Source organism: Daldinia loculata (assembly GCF_022478755.1).
Source record: "Daldinia loculata strain CBS 113971 unplaced genomic scaffold F4817scaffold_31, whole genome shotgun sequence".
NCBI classification, from domain to species: domain Eukaryota; kingdom Fungi; phylum Ascomycota; class Sordariomycetes; order Xylariales; family Hypoxylaceae; genus Daldinia; species Daldinia loculata.
The window spans coordinates 15,715-39,443 of record NW_026054885.1 but is presented as its reverse complement, the minus strand read 5'-3'; the positions used below and the strand labels follow the sequence as shown (position 1 = coordinate 39,443).

General features: G+C 48.4%; 4 protein-coding genes across 4 annotated transcripts; 2 read left to right on the top strand and 2 right to left on the bottom strand.

The window, feature by feature from the left end:
- Window positions 1–26: 26 nt before the first annotated feature.
- Window positions 27–4,054, bottom strand: F4817DRAFT_365994 (pre-mRNA-splicing factor rse-1; the record flags this gene model as incomplete). Its single annotated transcript, XM_049306937.1, has 4 exons — window positions 27–53; window positions 116–1,400; window positions 1,570–3,649; window positions 3,811–4,054. The coding sequence occupies 4 exons, from the start codon at window positions 4,052–4,054 to the stop codon at window positions 27–29; spliced, it is 3,636 nt and encodes a 1,211-aa protein (XP_049158053.1).
- A 490-nt stretch (window positions 4,055–4,544) lies between these two features.
- F4817DRAFT_316816 (zinc-finger of mitochondrial splicing suppressor 51-domain-containing protein) lies at window positions 4,545–6,172 on the top strand (the record flags this gene model as incomplete). The annotated part of the gene is made up of 2 exons (XM_049300727.1): window positions 4,545–6,076; window positions 6,142–6,172. 2 exons carry the CDS (start codon window positions 4,545–4,547, stop codon window positions 6,170–6,172), a joined length of 1,563 nt encoding a protein of 520 aa, XP_049158052.1.
- Window positions 6,173–6,430: 258 nt separating this feature from the next.
- Window positions 6,431–10,701, top strand: F4817DRAFT_143832 (PXA domain-containing protein). Its single transcript, XM_049297898.1, has 3 exons — window positions 6,431–7,481; window positions 7,542–8,349; window positions 9,833–10,701. The coding sequence occupies exons 1-3, from the start codon at window positions 6,947–6,949 to the stop codon at window positions 10,503–10,505; spliced, it is 2,016 nt and encodes a 671-aa protein (XP_049158051.1). The 5' UTR covers window positions 6,431–6,946; the 3' UTR covers window positions 10,506–10,701.
- A 10,474-nt stretch (window positions 10,702–21,175) lies between these two features.
- On the bottom strand, window positions 21,176–23,012 carry F4817DRAFT_144109 (P-loop containing nucleoside triphosphate hydrolase protein). The gene is made up of 7 exons (XM_049297901.1): window positions 22,749–23,012; window positions 22,676–22,696; window positions 22,330–22,615; window positions 21,713–22,241; window positions 21,532–21,640; window positions 21,349–21,469; window positions 21,176–21,281 (listed from the first exon to the last, which is right to left on the bottom strand). Exons 1-7 carry the CDS (start codon window positions 22,767–22,769, stop codon window positions 21,262–21,264), a joined length of 1,107 nt encoding a protein of 368 aa, XP_049158050.1. The 5' UTR covers window positions 22,770–23,012; the 3' UTR covers window positions 21,176–21,261.
- Window positions 23,013–23,729: the final 717 nt, after the last annotated feature.

The window sequence follows — 23,729 nt, the reverse complement described above, 5'->3', positions numbered from 1 at the left end:
CCATTGCATTGCCCAGCCTTCCCTTATCAAAATGCCGACCGAGTTCGTACGTCCTAGTTGAATGTAAGCTTGGGATTCAATTCAAGGGTAGAAGAGTTTAGTAGATTTCACTTACAGATAGCTTTCTCTCGATCTCTCGGACCGAACGATCCAGCTCTCCTGCAATCATCTGCTTCTTATCATTAGGAAGCAATGTGAATCTTTCACATAGGTCGCCATCAATAACGCCTTTGACGGGAGCATAGTAACCCCGGTATATAAGGTGATCTCTTCCAGCAAGGGGTGGATCCTCACTTCGCATGTGCGATTCAAGGCTCTGGAAGAAATCCGCGTCTTCTCGACTAACAAAAGGGATAAATACGCCAATAGTCCCTTGTATCCCGCTCCAGAGAAGTACATCTTGTCCACCCACCACCAGGTTGGTCTTGCTTATACTGGTGGGCACATCCTGTGTGTAAAAATGGGCCATGAGACTCAAGCGGTGGTTTACGCCATGCAAATATTCCCTGGCGTGCTGTAGATGCGCACCGGTTCCGTCTTCGTCGGCCTCCTCACTTGCTTTTTGTGGACATCGTACAATCCAGATATTTCCGAATTTATCTCCACCAGCAACTGACTCATAATCTACCATAGTTGTGCAAGTTGTCCAGCGTGGTATTGTGTCGTCAGCGAACGGTATCAGTTTGTTACTCTCGTATTTATATACGACATACGTCACACCTTGCTGAACGTCACCAACGATAATACGACTGCCCTGAGTTTGTAAGGAGACAATGAGCTGTGGTGCGACCTCAGCTTGCGCCTTTCGAAGAAGTTGGCGAAGCCCAAGATCGTAGGCACGAAGGGTTTTGCCAATTCCTGCCAGTAGTCGACCTTGGAATTGCACTAGTGCCATGGGTGGTTCTTCTACCTTGGTCTTATGAATGAATTCGATCTCTTTGCCGTTGTCACGGAATCTGTAGACATGTATATATCCTGCGCTAAACTGACGGGGACTGACAATTAAGTCCTTCCCAGTACCAACCACGAGAAATGTCTCGTTGTCCTGACTCGCGAATGAGACCGCTGCCATACTAACGGCAGCTTCGTTGTCGGTCAATTCTAGCGTTTGCAGAACTCGCTTCTCCGTTAATGGATCCACGACGCTGATACAAGACGCCCATCTACCACGGCCTCTAGGATATCCGAACTCCTCGGGTGGCAGTACGGCGGCGTCGCCATTGACGACACCAGGGTCAGCCAGGAGTTGAGCACGTAGCTCAGGTGGCAACGTGTTATTGTCAGATTCGATAGTATAGAAATAGGGTTGATCGGGGTGTTTAGCGAGACGTCTTGGGGTATAGGTGAGTGGTATCGATTGTTGTAGTAGAGTGTCCCCCAACCTGTCGATAGAGAAGATTCTGCTACCGTTAGCATCTTGTCATTTTTTTATAGATCTCATATTTAGGTAGGAATTGTGTGAAGTTCAGTAGGAACAATTGGTATGCGTAAAGACCTCATAGCCTAGGCATCGGATCCCAGTTTCTCATCATTCTTCAGCTTGAATATAGAATAGGAAAATTCACTTACTTAAGATTTTGGCCTTGAATGCCCACCATACCTTCTTCGCACTGCTCGCTACTGAAATTCCATCCCCATTCCAAATCGCTGTAATCTAGAGGAGTCATCATAAAACCCTTCGTGATTGGGTCCGAGTAGCCCAACCAAGTTCTCGAGCTGAGAGCTAGGACGCAGGTACGGCCTTGGACTGAGGTCTGGAAGAGTCGTACAGCTTTAGGCCCAAGGAATTTCTGACGGGTATCAGTCAATTCTCCAGTCACCTCGTCTAGAACAGTCCGTAAATAGACGCCCGAATGCAAGCCAATGTGCAGGTATAAGGTTGAACCGCCTGATGCTGAGTCCTCCATAGACATTATAGAAAGTGAAGATGGGGCAGCAGTTAGCGCCTGCACAGATTTGCTCTCGAGGGTGGACTCCAGGTCCAGACTAAGGATTCGGACGGTGCAGTCATCACACCCAACAGCAAGGAATGAACTTCGCAAACGACCTTCGGGAACCTCACCCAAACTTAGGCAGGTAACAGTCCCGAACATCTCTTTCTTTTCGTCATATTCAGCCAAGGACCCATCATCGGCCATCTCGAAATAGACGATTTCACCCGAGCTTAACGCAACAGCAACTTGTCGTTCGTTGGTGGAAGCGGCAACAATTGATCGATGTTGTGGCGCTTCCCATTCATTTACTCGCCCTCGAACGATATGTCGGATACCTTTGGGATGTACCTGAACGAGGCCGTCATCGCCAAGTTGCTGAACGGCCAACGTTGAAACTGTTGAGAGGAAACCGGTATCAGTTACCTCCTCTACAGTCTCACCAATGCTAAGCACCAAAGTACCGTTGCTAAACGAGAGGACAATATAAGCGTCGTATTGATCGTCTCTGTTAAGCTTGGTAGTCCAAACAGCAGATGGGACTCCTGGGAGCTCCGAGGCTACTATTTCATTGACCTCTAGACCATGCTTCAGAGTCCTAAACGTGCTCCGCGCACCATTTCCGCAGATAGAGTAAATTTGTGGTGCATCATCACCGGTTAAGTTAGCCACCTTGCAATCAATAAGGGGATTCATTGAATCGATACTCTCAACCAGACTTAGATTTTCAGCCGGCCTAGGGTAGAAATAGGCGGGATTGTATGATGCCTGTGGGTCTGTCGGGAAGGCGTCGCTGGTGAACTCCAATTCATCGTCATCATCGCCTAGCTTCTCGAACTGGTAAAAGTGGTGGTTCCCAAATTCGCTGGCAACAAACAAGAAACCGCTCTTCAGAATGCAGAGGTTTGTAGAGACCGGGACGGTGTCGAAATACTTAATTTTGAGCCTTCGTACTTCTCCAGTTGCATTACCATCATCATCTTCAGCCATGTCAATAGTAACCTTGAAAAGGTCACCATCCTCCGTTTGTAGGAGAAAAAAGAATGCGCCTGCATTTCCCTTTAGTTTGTGCATGACACCGGAGACGATTGAACGCTTTCGCTGAGGATCTTCTGTTGCGCCTTTTCTTCTGGGAATCGGCACACGGAATGCTTCCTGGTTAGAGTGCCTATAGGTGACATTCTCTTCTCCACATACCAAAACACCGCTAGGCCCATCATTACCGCCGGGAACTTGGAACAGTATAGACGCAGTAGGATCAACTGGTTCATGCCATTTTCTGACAACATGATTTAACCCAAGGTCTAATTCGTAGTAGACTAACTGCGTCTCAATCTCAGTGAGAGCTTGGCCTGAAGGGTCTTGGTCTGCTTCGGAGTAATCGACCTCCAACGCTGCAAATACTGGGTTGGCGTAACCGACATCTAAAGCGACCATCGAGAGCACAATCGTTCCCGGTTTGTGCGCCTCTAGGGGCGAAGAAATAGTAAGCTCTGCCTGAGCATTTCGGTTCAGGACATAGACCAACTTGTTCTTTTCGATCGACGCGATGAGACAGGCACGACCTTTAGGGTCACAGGCTAGATACTGCCCAGGAACGACCCGGCGCACCCCAGACTTTCCAAAAGTTTCGAGCTTCTGTTGCTTGAAACGATTCTGTTGAGGGATATACTCGATTATTGCAATGCGTCCCGAATCAGTGGCAAGTATAATGTAGTCTGTGAGTAGAAAGGTTAGCAAAGCTCTAGCCAAACAATAATTCCTCGAGGGTCGAGATACCGCACCATATGTCGAGGCGGCAGTTCGAATGTTTCTATCGACCCAGCTTCAAAAATCACTAAGTGAAGCCTCACAAGTAAGGGGCGGATATAAGACTTACCCTTATTACTTCCCGCCAGGCGAAAGGCAGCAATGGACCTGATGATGCCAAAAACATCGTGAGAGAGAAGGGTAATGACTTTTCCTTGCGATGGCTCGGGACGTAGTAGCGTGAGTCGCGAACCTGAGGCTGTGATGATTTGCTGCTCCTTGGTGCCAGAGAATTGACCGAGAATAGCTTGAGTGATTGTGGTGGGAGGCTGGATAGTCAAAGAGTAAAGAAACATATTAGAAGTAGTCGCCATCTTCGCAGGAGATGCGCAGAAAGCCTGCGCGACTCTTCTAATATCTCTATCTCCTTTTCGTTAAAATATGAAACTTGTTTAGACAACTAAGTAACCTCCTGTAAAGGAAGCTCCAAAAAATTTCTGAAGTTGATGGAGCTTCAATCAAGCTAAAGAACTTGATTGGAGGCACTAAAAGTATTCAGTTCGCCAATAAGTTGACCCGTTTGTTAAAGCTCTTGCTCTAAGGTTGTGGGTCTTGAGACGGATTAACCGGATTATTCTTTATCCACACTGTTCACTGCGACACCTGCGCAGTGGACCTCTTGCACAAGGTACATAGAGGTAGGTACACAAATTTGGAGTGTGGAGAAACATCCCACTATAGGTAGGTACAAGGGTACATGAAAATAGATGCATCTTTCATGCCGTATATTTCTCGAGCTTAGAGCTATCCAGTCGCAAATTTATAACCACCATTGTATAGGCCATTACCAAGGAGGCTTTAACAATGGAGCCTTCAATGCGACTGGCGGCCTCTAATACTTGCCGGACGTGTATAAGGCTCTCCGCAGCCAATACAGCCCGTCCGCCTATGACAAGGTCATTCTCTAAAGCTACATCTTCACGCTCACTGCAAAAGGCCTGCTCTCCCAGTCCGACTATACATTCGCGGCGTCCTGTCCCGTCCGCTGAAGCTAGCAAGTGTCTCTCAAGACCTATATCTCTATTTGGCCGGCAGTCAAAAACAACAGTCGAGGACGATGTAGTTGCTCTAGGACCAGCCGCAACGTACGAGAACCAATCGAAACCTCCGGTCCTCCGCCCTGACGACCTTTTCCATTCCTTCACTAACTCGCCTATTCCCGAAATACGCCACCGTGCTGCTTTTATAAGGCAACACGCCCATTGTCCTCACCCCGACCATCAACCCACGCGAGATCCAGCCAGTACCAATACCCCACCTAACGCTACAAGTTCCGGTGCGCAAGCACCAGTCCTCGTCGACTTCGAATGCCCGGACTGTGGAATCCCCGTCTATTGTAGTGAGAAGCACTGGGCCGAGGATTATGAGGCTCATCTTCAAATTTGCGATACGTTGCGACAGATTAATGAAGACGACCACGATCTTCGCTCGGGGAGATTCTTCCCCGAATTCGAGTACGCAGGCCCTCAGATGGAAGAAGCCGCTGTAAACATGACCAACTGGGACACTTTTCTCTATACGAGACAATTCGAAGCCATCAACGATGACCGGAACATGCGACAGGTTACGAGGCTACTTACCTACCCGATAACGATAGGTAGCATCTTACACGAGCTTAGTCCATATAATATTAGGAAAGGTGGCAGGCTCACGGCTGAAGGCTTGAAAAGCTTAAGTGCTCTACGATATACTTTACATCCACCCAGGACAGGAAGCGGAGAAACAATCAAGGGCTTGCGACCCGAAGCACCCCCAGTGAGAATATTTATCCTAGGAGCTCGTGCGGAGTCGTCTCTCCCTCGGAATGTCTGGGTACAGTTGGCTCACCTATTCCCTCGAGGGAAGTTTCACCTTATCTTCATTGGACCCGAAAGCATGACCAACAGAGATGACGAGTTCCCATTGCCACCCCGAACTCCATCCAATCCCTTCGGTGCCATAGTAGAAGACCGGGTGTGGCCAACAATGAAAATTAGCACCATTGTGGATTACTATCATACTCTCCATAAGACTGGCCAGTTTTATCCCTACGATCCGTATTTTGACTGTTTTGTCATGTTCCATCCAGGATTAGGACACCCAGCCAGCTCTCACGAGTGGACAGAAACGGTACCTCTACTCCTTGAGACAAAGGCCCCTATTATAGTAACCGGCTACACGCAGTATGACATGGACAGAGATATTGAATGGGTAAAGAAAACTTGCGGCGGCGAGTTTGACATGCTTATGGAACCTGGCGAGAACATCTTCAGGAGTTTACGATGGGATCTCAATGACCTTGATCCACAAGATATCAGCTGTGGTAACTGGGGGGTGTGGGCGTTCCGAGGAAAGAGGTACGTGCTTTACAATAAGAGATTCTCAAGCTTGTTCAGATTCCTGGTTCTAACGATTCTGGCAGATACGAAGCAACAACGAAAAGCACCGAATAAGGCGTGGCCTTGTACAATTATTGATGTATATGACCATAGAAGTGCGGTACTAGAGGACTGCGGCCATGTTTATAAGGAACCACCACATCACTCCGTGCAAGCAAATGGGTTGTATTAAATTTAGGTATAACAAACCACCATAATGAAGTGAAATACAAGTAAAACAATGAAAAATATAATCGGATTTTGGAGAGTCACATCTTTCGTAATAGATACGAGCTTAATAACTTGATAAATATTGTCAACATGTACGTATGACTATGTTCGTATGTATAAATGAGGCTCAACAATTAGGAAAAGTAACATGGCTATCCTTGCACCGATATAGGTAGATGCAAGTCAGGAAGCTATGTACCCTGAAGGCCTGTGCTTTCTTGCACAGAGGCCTATGAGGTATGGTATGCAGGCTCCGGAGCGCGCCGCTCTGCCGCTAATCTAATCCGCCAACGTCATTGCAGGTGGCACAGGCTGCCGCGCAGTTGCAGATGCAGCGTCCCCTAAAGAAAAGAAAAAAATGGGACAAGGAAATTGACAGCGAAGAACATTATCGTTCCTGCAGCAGCAAACCGACAGCAACTAGCGCAATAACTACCCAAGGTACCTAACCTAAACCAACCAAACCACTTGCGAACCGCTTACAACCCACTCTGCGGCCTTCCTCTTCCACATGCTACTGAGCATACTGGGTACATATTGAACGAGGTAGCCCTCCGCTGAATTTAACTAGCATGACGATATCCTGGTGAACATACTGTACTCTCCTTATACCGGGCGATGACGGCAGCACCATCGGGCCCCGTCCCGCCTAAAGGTGGTGGCCCGGTTCCGACCAGCTTAAAGGCATCAGCGACTTCGAGCACCAATCCCGAGTCCGTTGCCTCCACTGGCAGTAAGCCTTCTAGCTCGCCTCGTGCAACTCCACCAACCTCGGTGCCTCGCCGATCCACCCGTCCCGTATCGTCCGACTTCTTGTCCGATAAGGCTACCGCTACATTCATACGCCGTGTGCTTTGCGCCCAGCACCTGGCAGATAGGGGGAGGAGCACGCCTGCGCCCATCCAAGATCTACTACCGCCTCTTACGAGCCGAAATGATGTAGATCTTCAGCTATATGCCCTAATAGCTATCATTATTAAGGAGTTCGTCCAAAATTGGTACACGAGGATTACGCCGGATGAGACCTTCGTCGCCGAGATCGTGCAGATTATTGCACATTGTACCCGCGCATTGGAACAGAGGTTGCGGAACGTAGATCTCGAGAGTTTATTATTCGATGAGCTTCCAGAATTGCTGGACGCACATATCCGAGGTTGGCCGGCATATTCAGTTTTTAGTCTAGTATCATCTCGTTACTGACAATACCATGTAGCATATCGAGTAGCGAGGAACACGGTAGCTCGGCCACCAGTCGAAGCGAATCCACGCGAGATCTACCATTCGCTCTGGCCGCTGCCTGCCCTGTCCCCGGTTCCTAAATCTGGACACAGCAGCACACAAATTCAGGAAGATAACGAAAGTGCATACCGCCAACTGTTAGTGCAGGGCGTCCTCGCCCTCTTGCTTCCAACCGAGGATCTCGAGAACGAGTGCCTGACGACGCTGGTTGGGCAACTGTTCTCGGAACTTATCATAGGCAATCTCATCATTAACAAGCTCTCGGAGCCATGGCTTATATGGGAAGGTCTGATTATACTAACGAGGGTAGTGCGTGCGAGAAGCACAATAGAGGCATCTGGACCTGGAGACATGGAACCAGATGCGAATCTAAAGACAGGCCGCGGGATGGTCCCGCTAATTACGAGCAAAAGCAGCTCGTACATTCAGCAGGTTTTTTGGACCGTAATTCAGTGGGGGTTCGTTATAGTAAACTCGATACGACTGATTATCAGTACGATCATGTTATCCCGAACACTCCCTCCCAGGTCCATCCCTACCATCCGCCAGGTAGATCCAACGTCTCATGACTATGGAGAGAAATCCTACCATCCTCCAACCTCTGGTGTTGGTTTACAGCCAGTCAATGTTCCCATCGCAGACTTCAAACTCTGGACTTGCGTTGGGAATTTACTCGAAATAGACGCTCGCATGCCCTGGATGAGCGGAACTTTGTCCATGGCGCAATGGGGAGCTCTGAGAGGTCCGGGCAACTTGGCAGGGTTTAACGGGATGATCGATAGGTAGGCGAATCAGTCTTCTTCCCTCCCCTATCACTCATCACAGAAGCATATATCTCGTCACCTCGCATACGCTTCAGGTCACTGGGTCTGAGTTTGTCCATTCATCTCTCAGAAACGATCTCTCTCGCAAGTGCGCATGACGGGCATCTCCTCCCCCGTCACTACTTTAATTTTCGTATCATCGGATATCGACTTGGCAGATCGGCCAGACAAAGTATAGTATACACGGCCCAGACCATTTTCACCTCAAGTCGAGGCAGATGCCGTGCGACGTTTCAATGCTCTAGTTTCATGGCCGGATAAACAGGTATCCATCCAAAGTCCGGCATTCACCAGGGACCCAGCATGAAGCATTCTATTATTCCAGGGTCATTTTTTATCATGACCAATGACCGGGTAAACCTAGATGTCCTTCATCCGATTGCACGATAAACGGCGCGGGGCTGAATCTACCAGGCCTACCTGGCCATCCGCGAGCCTTATTTACGCGCCCAACTTTGGGGCTTGCAGGGATTTCCTGCCCTCGACCAAGGATCCCATTAAACAGTCCATCAATCCTTGGTACAACGCCACGAACTCTTTTCCCCTTCGCTTCGTGCCGCCGACCCCGTAGGTACCGTCCTAACATGCACGGACGTATCTCCGGCTCACGGCGTTAGGTTATGGATTTTATAACGGATACTCTCAAGTCTGGTAGATGTTTTAGCAATGTCTGCTATCCTACTTAGATATTGGTGCTTTCCGTATTTACCCGCCATAATGCATTGTATCCGACCATTAGTTCGATGGATGGAGCAAAAACGACTACATAGTATATTCAGCTCTGGATATAGTCGGACGTGATCGTCCAAGGGGTGATCACTAGCTTGCGTAGCTTGGACCGGGGTGCTTCGAATACTTTCCGAGAGCAAGAAAGTGTGGCGGTCAAACACCCCGGTGCTGGGCACGCATCGTACGCTATCATGGCCGTCCCTATCAAAAACTCAATCGATCTGAGCTCGTTAGGCTTCGGCTTCGCATATTCGCGCCTCTTCCCCGATCGGATAAGGCCAGGGGTAACCCGGGCTCATGCAGCTCTTAGCTCCCTTGTGCGAGCTTCTCTACCCCATGCAAAGGCTCCATGATGTCTTGAAGCCTCATATCGCTTGTCGTTTTGATACAAGCAGGCGTGGCCGACTTCGCATTATCAATCATTATCAAGCTCGGCTACAATTTGTCGACAGGACCTTGGCGATGAAGCCATGGTTGCAGCAAGGTTTTACAGAACGGATCAAGATTATCTTGCCCTGGGACATCTGGCTCTCTTTTGAATTCGCGTCTCAGCAATCCATGCAACATCGCGTACCCCATTCTACCTCGAAACATCCCGCATATAGTCACACTTGTACCACTCTACCCCCCACGTTCCCTACAAGACCTTTCCTTAGAAGCTTCTATTAATGTTCTCCTTGTACATGGTTTGCATTGTACTGATCTCGCACAGACTTTTTTCGCACTACATCCACGTCTATATTCTCGATCCTGCCCGTCTTCCCCCACTCCTTCGAGCCGTGCGCGGCGCTGTCTTCCCCAATAACGCCCCAGGTCCATCCAGCCTGATCCCTCCTTCGTCTGACGAGCAGCTGGGCGCCCTACGCCGCAGATGCGCTAGCGCGCTTTTGGCGCTTGTTCCGAAGAGGGTGGGCAGGCTTTATTATGGTAGCAGTATCTGGCCTTGGTCCATCAGATCTACTAGCACTCTTTCAAGCGCGAGCTCGCGGTCCGGACCGTTTAAGGCCGACAGCTATAACACGGCACATAATGCCAACCGTACTGGAGAGGAAGTTGCACGCGTGCGGCTTACCGATGATGGCAAATCTGTTAGAGACAGCCATGCAACGTTGACCCCAGAAAGATCAAAGCGGCAATTTGGAGACACCGGTGTGCGGCCGACCGAGGCCGGTGGCGACAAGCGGGCTGACATGTGTAACGGAGACGAGGACGAAGATGAGAACAGAATTCTATCCGAAATCGAGACTGGCGTTCTCGACGTCTTCTCAGATCCCTATTGTAACAAGCACTTATTGTACGGAATTCTAGAACTCATTCTGGTGCGCCTCATGCCCGAACTAACCGAAAAGGGGGTCATCGAACTATGGGAAGATCGACTAAGTTGAGGAAGGCCGGACGTTGCCGGACGTTCGGTTTCTCGTAAATGAAATAAGTTAATGTAATGATTGATACCCAACCAACCGACGCGTGGTTAGAACAGACAGAAAGAAATTTAGGAGAGTTTCAAAGTTCTAATGCACCCGCCCTGTCCAGATCGAGCGCACCCCTTCATGCAATGCAACATAGCTCTACGACATAAGCAGCGAGACAGGTCTAACGGGACCGAGGCAGAAGTAGTTCCGGAAAGTAGTTACAGAGCCGCCCCAGGTTGCCAGTAGGTACCCGATGTTTACGTCGCCTCTCCCTGTTTCGTCGTCTGGCTTGTGAAAGAGCCCGGTAGCGTCTGGGTTCGGCACTCCAAAAATAAACCGTTCGGTCATTGTTTGGGGCAGTCGGGCTACGAAACCAAATCCCTTCCTCGTCGCGGGGTGTAACCTAACCCATCCCAAAGGTCACTGGTTGCGAACACCTTGCCTGTCTGCCTGTCTCTCACCTGTAACTCACCAGGGAAATAGCATACGGAAAGTACGGGAGCAGTAGTAAGCGTAGACTTATACAGGGTGATGTGGTTTGTTCCGATCGCCTCATCATCGGCACATGGCTTAGCAATACGAGATGGAACGATGAAAAAAAAATTAATATGGAATGTAGACATTGGAAGCCGGGGAAATGGGTAGGTAGAGTCAGAGTAGTGTAAATTCGATTAGTGTCAGCGACTTGGAGAAATCAACCCAGATGAACGCCCGATAGTGCTGCTATGTAGAGAAACAGTGAACCGAAATCAATAAACTCCCTTTCCACCAAGACACACACCAACACCAGTCACCAGAACACCTTCACGCCTTCTCCCTCCTCGCTCCAACGTCCCCTCCTTTGTCTTGCACAGTGGTCCTGTCTCCCCATCAAGATACTATTCGATGCAAACGAACGCCCGTTGCTTCGCATCCTCGTCCTCATCTCTCCTCCACGCCCCCCCTTTTCCCTCTCTTCGTAGCGAACGAACGGCTCAAGGCGAAGCGGCTGTCTAACAGACAGGCAGAACTGTACATAAATAACCATGCGTATATATACGGGGGAATCTTTTAGGTCCAAGAAGGGATGGGGAAAAAAAGGACAAAGTTGGAATTTCAAATAAGCTAGAAGCTAGAAGCAAGACGCAAGAAAAAAAAGGTAAAACAATTAACACCTGGATATTTATTTTTTTCGAGCGCGCGATATGGAGATTTTTCCTTGTTACTAAGTAGAGTAAGTAGTACGGTGGTTGTGGTTTTTCGCGTGAGCGGGTCGTAGTCTTGTTGCCGGCCAGATAGATGATGATGATGATGAAGAAGTTGATTTGGTAATGATGGTATCGTAGTGAGGTATATGTCAATATTGCCTTCAAGGGAAGGATTGGGGGGTAATGATAGCTCCGAATAATAATAATAATAATAATAATAATAATAATAAGTGTCCTCCTCTTCTCTTCTCTTCTCTTCTCTTCCCTGCTCTCTCTCTCTCTCTCTCGTCTTCTCGTCGATTGCTCGATTTCGGGGTATATCGCTAGACGCGCGGTGGGGCGACGGGGGTATATGTATGTATGTATATGTATGATGATGATGATGATGATGCTTCGTGAGAATGTAGTGTATACAATTACGCTCGGTGGATGTTGGTGTTTGTTGATAATGATGATGATGATGATGATATGATTATTTTTTTTTTCCTTTTCCTGTTACTCCGTTCCCTCGGCCGAGATCCGCCTGTCCGGGGAAGCCTGGTTGGTTTCCTGTTCCTGTTCCTATTCCTATTCCTATTCCTTATTCCTGTCGATTTCGCCAATTCCCTATGCTGAAGTACGAGTATTGTGACGCACTGCTGCCGCCTCTTGCGCCCACCGTCGGTTGGATGTGTTATGATTTTTTATGATTATTCCGGAGTTGTAGGTATTATATATAGAAGCAGATATAGAGACGTGAAATGCAGTAGCTTCGTAGCTCCCGATTCGTCGCATCGTGTAGAATGGCTTGCTACTCTTGAGAGTCCGTGAAGCCTTCCAGATTATTCGTTGACTCGCCATGCTATTCCGGGGGTTGTCAAGTTTGTTTTATTGCCGTTCCAGCGGTAAGAGGTATATAAGCCTCGCACTATTCAACAAAGAAACAAAAAGCCACGAGAGCTCATGCTATGATGCCACACATAGTCTTCGAAACTGCTTCCTTTAGAAAGATGGGACCCCAGTGTAGTCACACGCTCATCGCTGTCTCGTTCTTCACCATGGGTGAAGGGATTGTTGTCATCTCGGTGTCTCCTTCCGGTATCCTCGATAGACCACCAAGACCCTGGGTTGCCGAGTTCGCCTGGGGTCCTCCATGCTGTTGCTGCGGTTGTAACCTCAGCTTCTCGGTAAGACCCAAGACTATTAAAAAGTCGTTCTGGTCGACCAAGCCAGTCGATTTGATTTGTTGCATAAAACTAAGGAGAGTGTCCGCGGCTCGCCTAGCATCCTCCTGAGTGGGTGAACTAGGCGAAGAGCCCATCGAAGTTCCGGAAACTCCAGCTGTCCCTGAGCAGCTCGACCTGCCGGCTAAACTGCTATTGCTGCTTACATGATGTAGCTGTGTTGGTGGGGAGATGGCCGAGTCTAGCCCGCTAAAGGACGAACCGGACATCTCGTGGGTCGGGGATTCTAGAGCAGAAGAGGGTGCCGTCCCAGCCTGGCTATATTTAGGTGTCAGGGGCTCCGAAGGTTGCGATTGGTTGAGGTACTCGAGATGCCCAAGGTCTGGAACCGTCTGACTTCGGGGACGCTGGAAACCAGAGGCTCCTGGCGGCATTTGATTCCGGTCGCTGAACATGCCTGTGTTCGGGTCTGGAGAAAAGTTGAACTGTGATGATGGGCTGAAAGCACCCGCTGAGAAGGTTGAGCTTGGCGGATCTGTGACGGCACTAGAGAGTGATGTTGAGCTCTGAGAATGTGGATGTCTGTATCCATTGGTCTCGAAGTCCATGAAGCCATTTGAGATAGATTCCTTCACTTCGGATTTCTCGCTCACCGACGATATTTGCGGTGACGCCGTTTGGTTTGTTGGCGAAGCCGGCGAAATGCCTCCTGGTGTATGTGTAGCAGATAGTAAGGGCGAGCCGGTATCCAGTCGAGCATTGTCCGGAATCGCCGTCTCCGAAGCTCTACGGATCAACTTTCCCGGTCCAATATTATGCTTCTGCTTGAACTTTTCGATCCAAGAGGCCGTGATAGTTTTGAGAGGACTGTCCGAGCCGGTACAAAAAACCCTCGCCTTTTCCTCCATCTGAGTGTCGCTGACTACGACTCCCTTCTTCTGTTGACCCCTGACCCAGTTCGCCAGAGCTCGCTCAATATCTGGCGGCGACTTTCCCTTGGTCTTTTTCACGGGAGAGCCGCCTGAACTATCTAGATTCAGGTAAAGTTCCTTCCTTCGTAATACCTTCGACACCGTGCTGCCAAGGTAACGTTAGCGACTGTGATTTGTTTCAACGCCTATCGACCTTACCTTCGCTCAACACCAAATTTTTGACCAATCTCTGTCTGCTTAGCATGGGGATTATCCTCGTGGAAGAGACACATATTACGACGATCCTCGTCCGTCAAGGTCTTCCTTGGCTGCGACGTATTGATCGTCGGCAATCTCGGCGGCTGTCTCACAGGAGCCGATGCCGGCGGGATTGGTACAGGAGGTGCTGAGTAGCTCTGAGAGGGGTTCGTCCGGAGACTGGGCCACGGAACCTGGGAAGGCTGCTGTGTTGGTATTATCAACGGATGCGGAAGATGACTTGCAAAGTTGTTGTGCGGCTGATTATGCATATGGTGCGGAATAGGCGGAGGAGCCATGCCGATAGACTCGGATGGCAATCCATGAGTCGCCGGTGGAATATAGTAGTCGCCGGGATAAGTGGTCATGGCCATATGGGTATAGGCGCTCATGTCGACCCATTGTTCGTTCGAATATGAGTTGTCATGAGCCATGTGGTTATCCTGGTCTATACCAGTTGAGCCGATCATTGTATTGTGCATGGCTATCGTCTAAGTGAGCCGCCTATGCTAGATAGTTGGTGGAAATTTGTAGGCTATAAGCCGGCACAGTCCGACTGTCACGATATAGGCTAGCTGCCGGTTTATTCTGTGACGTAGAGTCTGTAATAAGCCGCAGGAACAGTCTATAAGAGAGGTAGGATTGGCGCTGGTGACTGTGGAGATCCGCCGGGACGGTTTTTAGCAACTCGACTTTTACGGGCGGAAGACGGCATGCATATTCAGATTCAGTCAACCAATTGGTTCTTTAAGGGGGCAACAGCTGCCGTATTTTGTTGTAGCGGAGCTCACGGTCCTCGTGCGTTGTTGTAAGCTGCAGCAAAAAGGTTGGCGTCTTGGAAAGGGTTGTCCGGCAAGTCTCCCGAAAATAAAGAGAGTGGGTGAGGAGACGTGCAAGTCTCTCGACGTAGGTAGCTTAGTTGTATGGTGGTGTTGTATCCCATGCGCAACAACAGACAAGTCGACGTGTAAAAGGCCAACCAACACACACCTGGGGGCCTACCGTTGCTATCAAGTTGGCCCAACTCTTTACACCTTTGGGCAACGAGGCCACTTCTCCTGAGCTGTTCTAGTTTTCCGGTTATCTTCTTTCCGTTTGGTTTCTCTCTTTTCCTTTCTTTTGGTGCATCGAGGAGCAGCAGCGGGAAGATGGCCTGTGCCGTTGGTGTAAATGGAAACGGCCGAAGGGTTACGTAGTAGGGTGGACGGCGTAGCAAACAGAATCAACTTGGGACTAAGAAGCTGACTTCCACCAGGTGGTTGACCATCGATTAAAGGTCTAGCTTCCTAGTATAAGACGCCTCAATGTAGTCTCATAGCTAGGCTTTTCAAGATAGGGATATCAGACGCACGGAAAGGTAGGGCTAGATGCTTAGACAGAACATGTGGAGGAGACCGTACATAGATACATATGTAAGTCTATGCAGCAGCAGGGATGTGAATGCCCTTCGAGGTCCGGGGGCCCTGAATAACAAGAGATACCTAAGAAGGGGGGGTGTGCGTGGTAACCCTCGAGGGATAAGATGTGGTATGACAGGTCTGACAGGACGAGGGTCCCTACTCAAAGGTACAGATGAATTAATGTACCTAGTTAGGCCCGTGGATGTGCGTCTAAAGAGGGCTGGCTAGCCGGGGTTGAATCTTCATTGTGTGTGGAGAGACCACGATGTTACCGTGCTTTTTTTTTTTCACTTGTCAGAGAAACCACAAACTGGAGAGCTATATCCTGGAATACAGCCATGGCCATCGGACGGGATTGACAAGGGCCGCAAAAAGTAACTGAAAGCGCCACACCCCGGCGGACTCGGCAAGCCGTACACACGCAAAGCGTAGCAGTGTTATGAGACAAGCCGAATGAAATGCGAGAAAAGCGAGAGAAGACTTCTTTAACAGTTTTAACAGGTATCTAATAATCTTAGTTTTTCCAAGACACGAAAACATGTGGCTTTCTCTAGCTTAGACATTTTAGATAACATATCCCCAGTCCTCCCGTTCGAGTGGCTGCCCGCCATGTTTCTGTTTTTTCTCCACGAGGTTCGTTTTGGTGTTAGCGAAAGAAGAGAGAGAGAGAGAGAGGGAGAGAGAGAAAGCGAGCGAGCAAGCAAGCAACGACGGACGAGGGACAAGCCGATCTGGCTGGTCCAGGTCAACCGAATCTGACTAGAGTGCGGGTAACTGGATGCTCCCGAGGTGGAACTAGGGCATGGGGATCATCAAAATGAAAAGACGATGAGCTATGAATATCTCCGTATACATACAAGAGAAACGATAGCCAAATCCTGCCCTGTTTCTTATTAGGGTATTATGAGAGGTGAATAAACCCCACCTAGAGTTGGACCAAGGAACGCTCGTAAATGCTTGTCTTTCTTTTCACTAACTCTTTGTCAGCTTCGCTTGTAAGTCATTATTAAAGTTACTTCATATTATTAGTATCAACCAAGTATGTAGTATGTAGTATGTAATATTAGGTATGTAGTTATTTTAATTAACTATATCAATATATCAATAGTATCTCACGCCATGGGAAAGGGAAAGGGAAAGGGAATAGCCAATGTATAGTGTACTATGTAATTCGTGTGTAATAGAAAATAGAAGCAACGGCAGCGAATAAAGCGAATAGATTCCACCCCCTTACCACGGGCCAACTTATTTAGGCTCACGATAGTTGAGATGAATGGTCTACAAAAACCGGGTTCGCAATATTAGGGATCAGACCAGGTGAGCCATCGCGACACCTACACAGGTAACTTCGGCGGGAAGGATTTGCACACTTAGAGTCGACCGGAGAGTCTTGGAAGTCAGCAGTTCCTCTAGTCCCTGTGCCGTAAGTCGAATAAGAGACGTTCAATGATAATGAGGTATTTCGTAGAGCTTGGCTCCGTCCTCTTTTTTTTTTCTCTTCCTTTCTCCACTGAGTCTTTTGGTATTAGCGGACTTATTGACGGGCTGACCAGCCAGGGACTGGAACTTTTCAGCAGGGTACCCATGGTCCACATCCCCCATGTCAGAAACGGACCGTATCGCCTTCTCATAGGGCAAACATGGGCCACTCTCTGCCACCGTTTCCGCTCGCGACGGATCGTCATAATGGACTCTTGCGATTTTATTTGACGGCCGCTAGCGAGCCAGATCTCTCAAAGCCTTGACAAGCTTCCTATGAGCCCCTCACTTATGGAATCTAGCTTAGAAACATATCCAGTAATCAACCGGGAGACGGGAGACGCGTATTCCTTTGATGACGGTTTCCCGGTTTTAATTCCTCCATTGCTATTCCTTCACTCTTTAGACCACTAGACCCTTCTTACTCGAGCTCACCTGGCGCTCCTCCGTCTAGTATATACCCATATAATACCATAAACAGTAGCGGTCGGCCCTTCGAAGGAGCGGCAACCGTGAGAACTTCGGCAAGGTATCTCGTTTGTATTTGCCAATTCGACCATAATCGGACCACATATGATGTACTAATGGGTACTATAGTAGCTATCTATGGTATAATGTAGAATGTATGATGACAAAGGAGGGGTATTAACATGTTTCGCTGTAGTTATTCTGTATCCTGTATCATATGTATTATATGTATTATACCTATACCTTAGGTTAGGTATGTATCATAGTATGTAGGTAGTCGCCGAGCCGAACGAAGGTCATCTTGCGACTCCTACTCCCCATACTACCTATACCATACATACCATACATAGGTAGGTAACCTACCCAAGATACCCGCCATACACTAGTGCGTAATTCCCATTATCTCCGTTTGTGAGACAACGTCGACCAGGTCAAATTGAGATGAGCAGCATACGGGGGGGTCCCTTGTCTTTCCATGTTTCCCATGTCTCCCACAAAGGCCGATTGCACGGGCTGCACGGGGGGACGCCCCCAAAGTCTATGAGTCTTCTCGACCCTGCTGCCCTGCTGCCCTGCTGCCCTGCTGCCCTGCTGCCCTGCTGCCCTGCTAGCGAGGTCAGGGACCTTTATTCCCTCCCCCAGTTTCCACACCTATATTTCCTCGGTTGACATCCGTTTCAATGCCAGAAGCGGAAGTGCTTGAGTTCACACAGAGGAAGATCATGGCAGGTCACAAGAGATCGATGTCATGCAAACCCGAGTTTAGATCTCATCTCTAAGCCTCAATGGTCTCATGCCACGTTTGACGTACAAAATACTCTTCTTGGAAGCTATTACACAATAGATGAATATAAAACACTACAACGTACGCGATCCGAGCATGAGATAACGCATTACTTCTGGCAAGCTCTCTAAATTGTTCTATAACCCCCATGGCAATTTGCTAGTAATGCGACAGGACACTTCAATCTTACGCAGTAGAGGTAGCCTGGAGGTAGCCTTCGTCTGGAAATGCTCGTCTAGAAATGCTCGTCTAGAAATGCTCCTAAATGCTCCTGTAGCACTTGTCGGGTGAGGGTTGTTCTATCAAGCTGTCGCGACAAGCAAGCTTGTGTCGCATCTAGACCCCAAACCGTCGGGAGCATATCTGGGACCAACATGAACCCCCCGATACTCATCGTTCGGTGAGGTTTCGTGTACACCCAACGACGTTGGTGAGTTTACCGCTACCTACCGCTACCGCTACCATAACTGAAGAAAAAAGGGAACCGCCGCGCATTTACACTTCCTTCGCCGCGGTAAACGTAGGTATTGTACATATGAATGTGTTCTTGTTCTTGTTCCTGTACCTGTACCTGTTTCCGTTCTTCAGCGGCTCGGCGTCAAGCTGCTGCTGTTACTCGTTACCAAACCAACAGAGTAAGTAAAAATTAACCTAAGCGTTGACCAATCCTCAATATTCCACCACTTTGGTTCTCTAAGCAAAGCAACCAACAGCACGTTGCGATGAACAGCCTGGAATTGCCATTGGACATAATTTCCGGGTCAGACGCGAGGCCTTCACCGAGGTCCGTTGGGCGATTGGGCATGAATGGTCAGGAGGTCCAAGCGAATACAGTACTCTTTTCCGTGCGCCGGGCTATCTTCCAGTTGGTCAGCTCTATCTATATCCTGGACTATCCATGCCTAACCTTCTGAGGAGGCTTGAATCCTAGAAAGTAAGGGCTTATTCGAGCTTAGCGTCTTTACGAAAAGCACATTTCGTTGCCACAAGGCCGAGATTTGTGTTACAGTACAAAGTCTGCGAGGCGTCTGTGCAGCTATTCTTTCGGCTTCATGCAAGGCTCAACACCCACCATGGGCCGTTGCAGTCGAAGAGTCGGTTACTCCCCCCATATATGCCATATACATACACTATGATTTCATACATACTATGTAGAGAGAATCCTTAAAAGGTCGCGAGATCATCCGCAGCCTAGGTACTGTCCCTGCGGCGCGTTGCCGACGATGCGGCTGTGGAGTACCTAGTAGAAGATACCTTAGATACCCTAGATACCCTGCGTGCTACTCAACGATCGAAGTAACGTCATGCCGCGATAGCTCTTGGTCGTAAAAGCAGCCATTGGTTAGGTACCATCTTACCCTTTTAGTCGACACGAACACCCAAGGAGCAAACCTCGGCGTTAGTAACTGTAGTGCAGCACCATATCCGACCTGAAGTAGTAGATCATAGACTATTCTGAAGTTTAAGGCTCTTCGCCGGTCGTAATTATGTTGGAGCCTCTAATTGGAGAATGAAGCATTGCTGAATATGCGACCAAATGCAATCTCATATTTGAAAGAAATGAACGCTACATCACCCTATAGTATCGCCATCATCAGACCGCGATACCTTTTTTTATTTTTTTTATTTTTTTTGAGACAGGCCCGCGGCTACATAAAACCATCCCGTATTGTTCGCCTTGCAGCCAGATATTTGGTGAATGGCCACAGGATGGTCAAGGCTACCACAGCTCAAAAAATGAGGCTGCTGGGCGATGGACAGCCCGGCATTTTGATAGGAAGTTACAGTAACAACCCCCAATGTGAGAGTGTGTGTACGGTAACATCTCAATCGCTTTAAGTTGCCTACGAATCGAAACATGGTGACAAGAACAAAAGAATGGCGCTATTTGTCATCAGGTCTATTACTATTCGGGACGTGTGGTTGTAAGTGTGTGGTGGCAAGGTTGTCTCGCATGGCCTCTCGCATGGCCTGCTCGGCCATGAGGTAGATGGATAATGAACCAAGAAAGAAAGGAAAAAACCGATAGTCTCAGGAAATAATAATAATAATAATTAAACAGCACGTTGAATGAAAGGGTTGGGTAAGGAGTGTGGCCTGCAGCTCCATACTGACCCCCAAAATCCAGACGATCGAGAACTTTCTCCACGAAGGGGCTGTCAGATGTGCCGTCGGCGGCTAGAGGAGCGCTGTGAAAGGTTGGAGTCAGGTACCAATTTGCCGTGTGGCCCTTTTAGGGAGTGGATAATCTCTATGCTAAGACGTTGAGTGGTTAAAAATATTCCGATCGTTTAAGGTGCAACAATAAGACAGGAAGGCCAAGACAGCGACCGGCAATAAATTGTTGGACTCATCATTATTGTGGCGCAAATAAACACCAAAGACATAAACTACTTCGTCGTTCAGCATATGCGTGTCAACTTGCTGCAAAGGGGTGGTGCCTTAACGGTCTCCAAGAGAGAGGTAAGGCACCGCTCATGCATCCCCACGCCTCGTCGGAGACATGGTCGCATTAAGAGAGGCCTTCGGTTATGCAGGTGGTGACGATTTGCAGCTTTGGGTCTCTGGAGCATGCGGAGTGCGCTCAGGCATTCTGAATTCAAAATGCGGCTTACTATGTATGTACGCATCGTGGGATTCCCCCGCAAAAGGGGAATATAATTGCAATCTCGAAATTGGAGCCCAGCTGTCTTCTCGTAGGTCTGGACCTGCGGATTCCCAGATCCTCGCATGCAAAATCGCCCACTACTGTATCATTCTTTGCATGATCGGGCCCTTCCAGAAAAAGCAAACAATACTTTCCCGTCAATGGTGCGCCGCATCGGCTGCGGCCTGTCCCTTGATCCGTAAATCTGCAGACAACCGTATCCCCTGTTCCTTGAAGCTGCCCAACAGCGTCATGAGATAAAGATGCTTTCTTGGTATCATTATCCATTGTGCTATATAGAAATCGAGAGCTCGGGAGTGCGCACACAAAGGGTGCCAACCTCGCCTCGACACTCGACACTTGACACCCTTCACCATCGCGTGTGGGCCGAGAGCGCATAGGGGACCTAGCCGCTCTTTTGAGTCTGGCCACTCATCTCTTGACGATCGTGACTAATGAGGGACGGGATTAGTATCCAAGATAGTGCAAGTGCAATGGGGAATTGGCGAGTAATAATACCTATATCTTCGTCGGCCAGCTCGTGAGCAAGCCCCACGCGTTGGGGTTGGTGCTTCACAGATTTTCCGTAGACTATTGCGGTTTTAAACTGCTCGACTATGCTCCGATGGATTGCGTTGCACTTATCATTCATTGGTCAGCCAGTTTGTTACCGGTCAAAGTTTACCGAGGCGAGGTACTTACAAAGTCCTCGACTGTGCACCTAGTGGAACGAAGCACAACAGGTGCTGAATAGTCCGGCATCTTTCCTTTTGGCTTCGTGTAAACCCGGACCAATTTTAGCTTGTCCCACCTGCAAGAAAAAGGAGATTAGCCATGTGTGCGCTACACGTCTACGCGTCTTCGTAAAGGGGTCGAATCTTACATGGCCTCCATCAACTCATCGACGTTCCACCCATGTTCAGAACTAATGGGTACCGCGTTGGGGATTCGATACAGCAGATCCAGCTCCTCGATGCTGATTGCGTCAATCTTGTTGAGGACGTAAATGACAGGTATGTAGCTACGACTCTTGGCTTCCAGGATGTCGATCAAATCATCAATCGTAGCATCACAGCGAATCGCAATATCTGCTGAGTTGATACGGTACTCGGACATGACGGCCCTGATTTCGTCATGGTCGATGTGGGTTAAGGGTAAGGTACTTGTAATGTTGAGCCCACCCTTGTCCTTCTTCTTGAAGGTGATGTTTGGCGGTTCCTTGTTAATACGAATACCGAATCCTTCTAGTTCCGTCTCGATAACTCGCTTGTCCGTCAGGGGCTTATTCACGTCTAGCACAATGAATATCAAATGGCAAGTCTTAGCGACAGCAATCACCTGACGACCACGACCTCTGCCATCCTTAGCTCCCTCAATAATACCAGGGAGATCGATCATCTGCAATGGAGCTCCTGTACAACATAGTATCAGTATCAGATACAAATACAATAAAGTCCGCCTAAAAGGGGAATATTATGGGGGGGTTCATTGATGCCATACCATTGTACATGACTTGTCCAGGTACGGATGTCAGGGTAGTGAATTCATACGCGGCAGCTTCGGAGTGTTGACCAGTCAACCTGGTCATCAAAGTACTTTTTCCCACGGACGGAAACCCAATAAATCCAACACTGGCAACACCAGTTCTGGCGACGTCGAAACCGGCACCACCGCCGCCACCACCACTCGATGAGGGAGTTAGGAGCTCTCGCTTCAGTTTGGCCAACTTTGCCTTTAGCTGACCCAAGTGAAACGAAGTTGCTTTGTTCTTTTGAGTTCGGGCCATCTATCAAATCAGAAAATTTAGCACACCCTATCTGGGCTCCGGGATGCCTATCCCACTTACTTCGGCCTCGATCTCTTTGATCTACAGGTTAGGTTAGCATCTAAGTCATTCATACACATTTACGCGAACTCACCTTTTCCACCGTAGTCGACATTTTGACGAGCCAAGTAGAATGCTAAGCAGTTATAAGCAGTTAATTGCACTACGTTAGTGAGGGCTACCGCTCTCGATTTCTTCTTAAAGGTAAGTTGTCACTTGAGAAATTCGATGCTCATTTTTGGTGGGGCGAATCGAAGAATGTAGAAGGCTTTTTGCCCTGTGATGTCAGGCCCCGCAATTCGCCGCGGTTTTCCCGATTACTAATATCTTTTAATCGCAACCCCTCGTTAACGGAGACCATGGATATAGGAATAAACACGAGCAGTTCTTGAGGCAACTTGGGATATCTAGGACACGTATCCAAGCAATGCCAACAAATAATGGTTCTAAATCATAATATTTCATAATAGTCTAAATTTCCATTACAATCAATATGTTTCATGACCAATACCTGAGCAAAAATTACCTCGAAATAGGCTAAGCAGCTATCTTTCAAGACATCATCAACCTAATAGCTGATGTTTATACAGTAACTATACTATTAATAAATCCCAGCCGGGTTAGATACATTTTCGTACATGATCATATAAGACATATAAGACATATAAGACATATAAGACATATGATAATATAAGTTGACGGTTGCGTGCCAGAAACGACAAGTTCTCAAAATTGAACGGAATACCTAGTTGAGCCTCACACGAAAGCGGGAAGTTTTCCCTTCCCGTCTCGAACATCGGCAACAATGTGATAGGGTATCCTAGACACAGATATTAGATACACGTGGAATCACCCCGTTTTCTCCCTGCGATCTACATTCAACAACTAGTAAATACGCCATCCCCCTTTATCCGTGAATATTGACCACGTGGCCCAAGATCGGACGGCACGCGGAAGATACGGAATCCGTAACGGGGGATGATCTAGCCCTTATATCAAGGTCAGAGCACGCGTGGAAGTAAGGGAGAAATATTAAAGTTCTCTAAAAACAAGCTATCATGCAAGGGGTGTCTAG

Coding starts and splice junctions, on each gene's coding strand:
- F4817DRAFT_144109 (XM_049297901.1), bottom strand. CDS start 22,769: ATGTCGACTACGGTGGAAAAG. Junction 22,242..22,329: donor TGGACAAGTCATGTACAATG/GTATGGCATCAA, acceptor TATGTTGTACAG/GAGCTCCATTGCAGATGATC. Junction 21,470..21,531: donor GGTGCACAGTCGAGGACTTT/GTAAGTACCTCG, acceptor ATGAATGATAAG/TGCAACGCAATCCATCGGAG.
- F4817DRAFT_143832 (XM_049297898.1), top strand. CDS start 6,947: ATGACGGCAGCACCATCGGGCCCCGTCCCGCCTAAAGGTGGTGGCCCG. Junction 7,482..7,541: donor GCTGGACGCACATATCCGAG/GTTGGCCGGCAT, acceptor AATACCATGTAG/CATATCGAGTAGCGAGGAAC. Junction 8,350..9,832: donor TTTAACGGGATGATCGATAG/GTAGGCGAATCA, acceptor GATCTCGCACAG/ACTTTTTTCGCACTACATCC.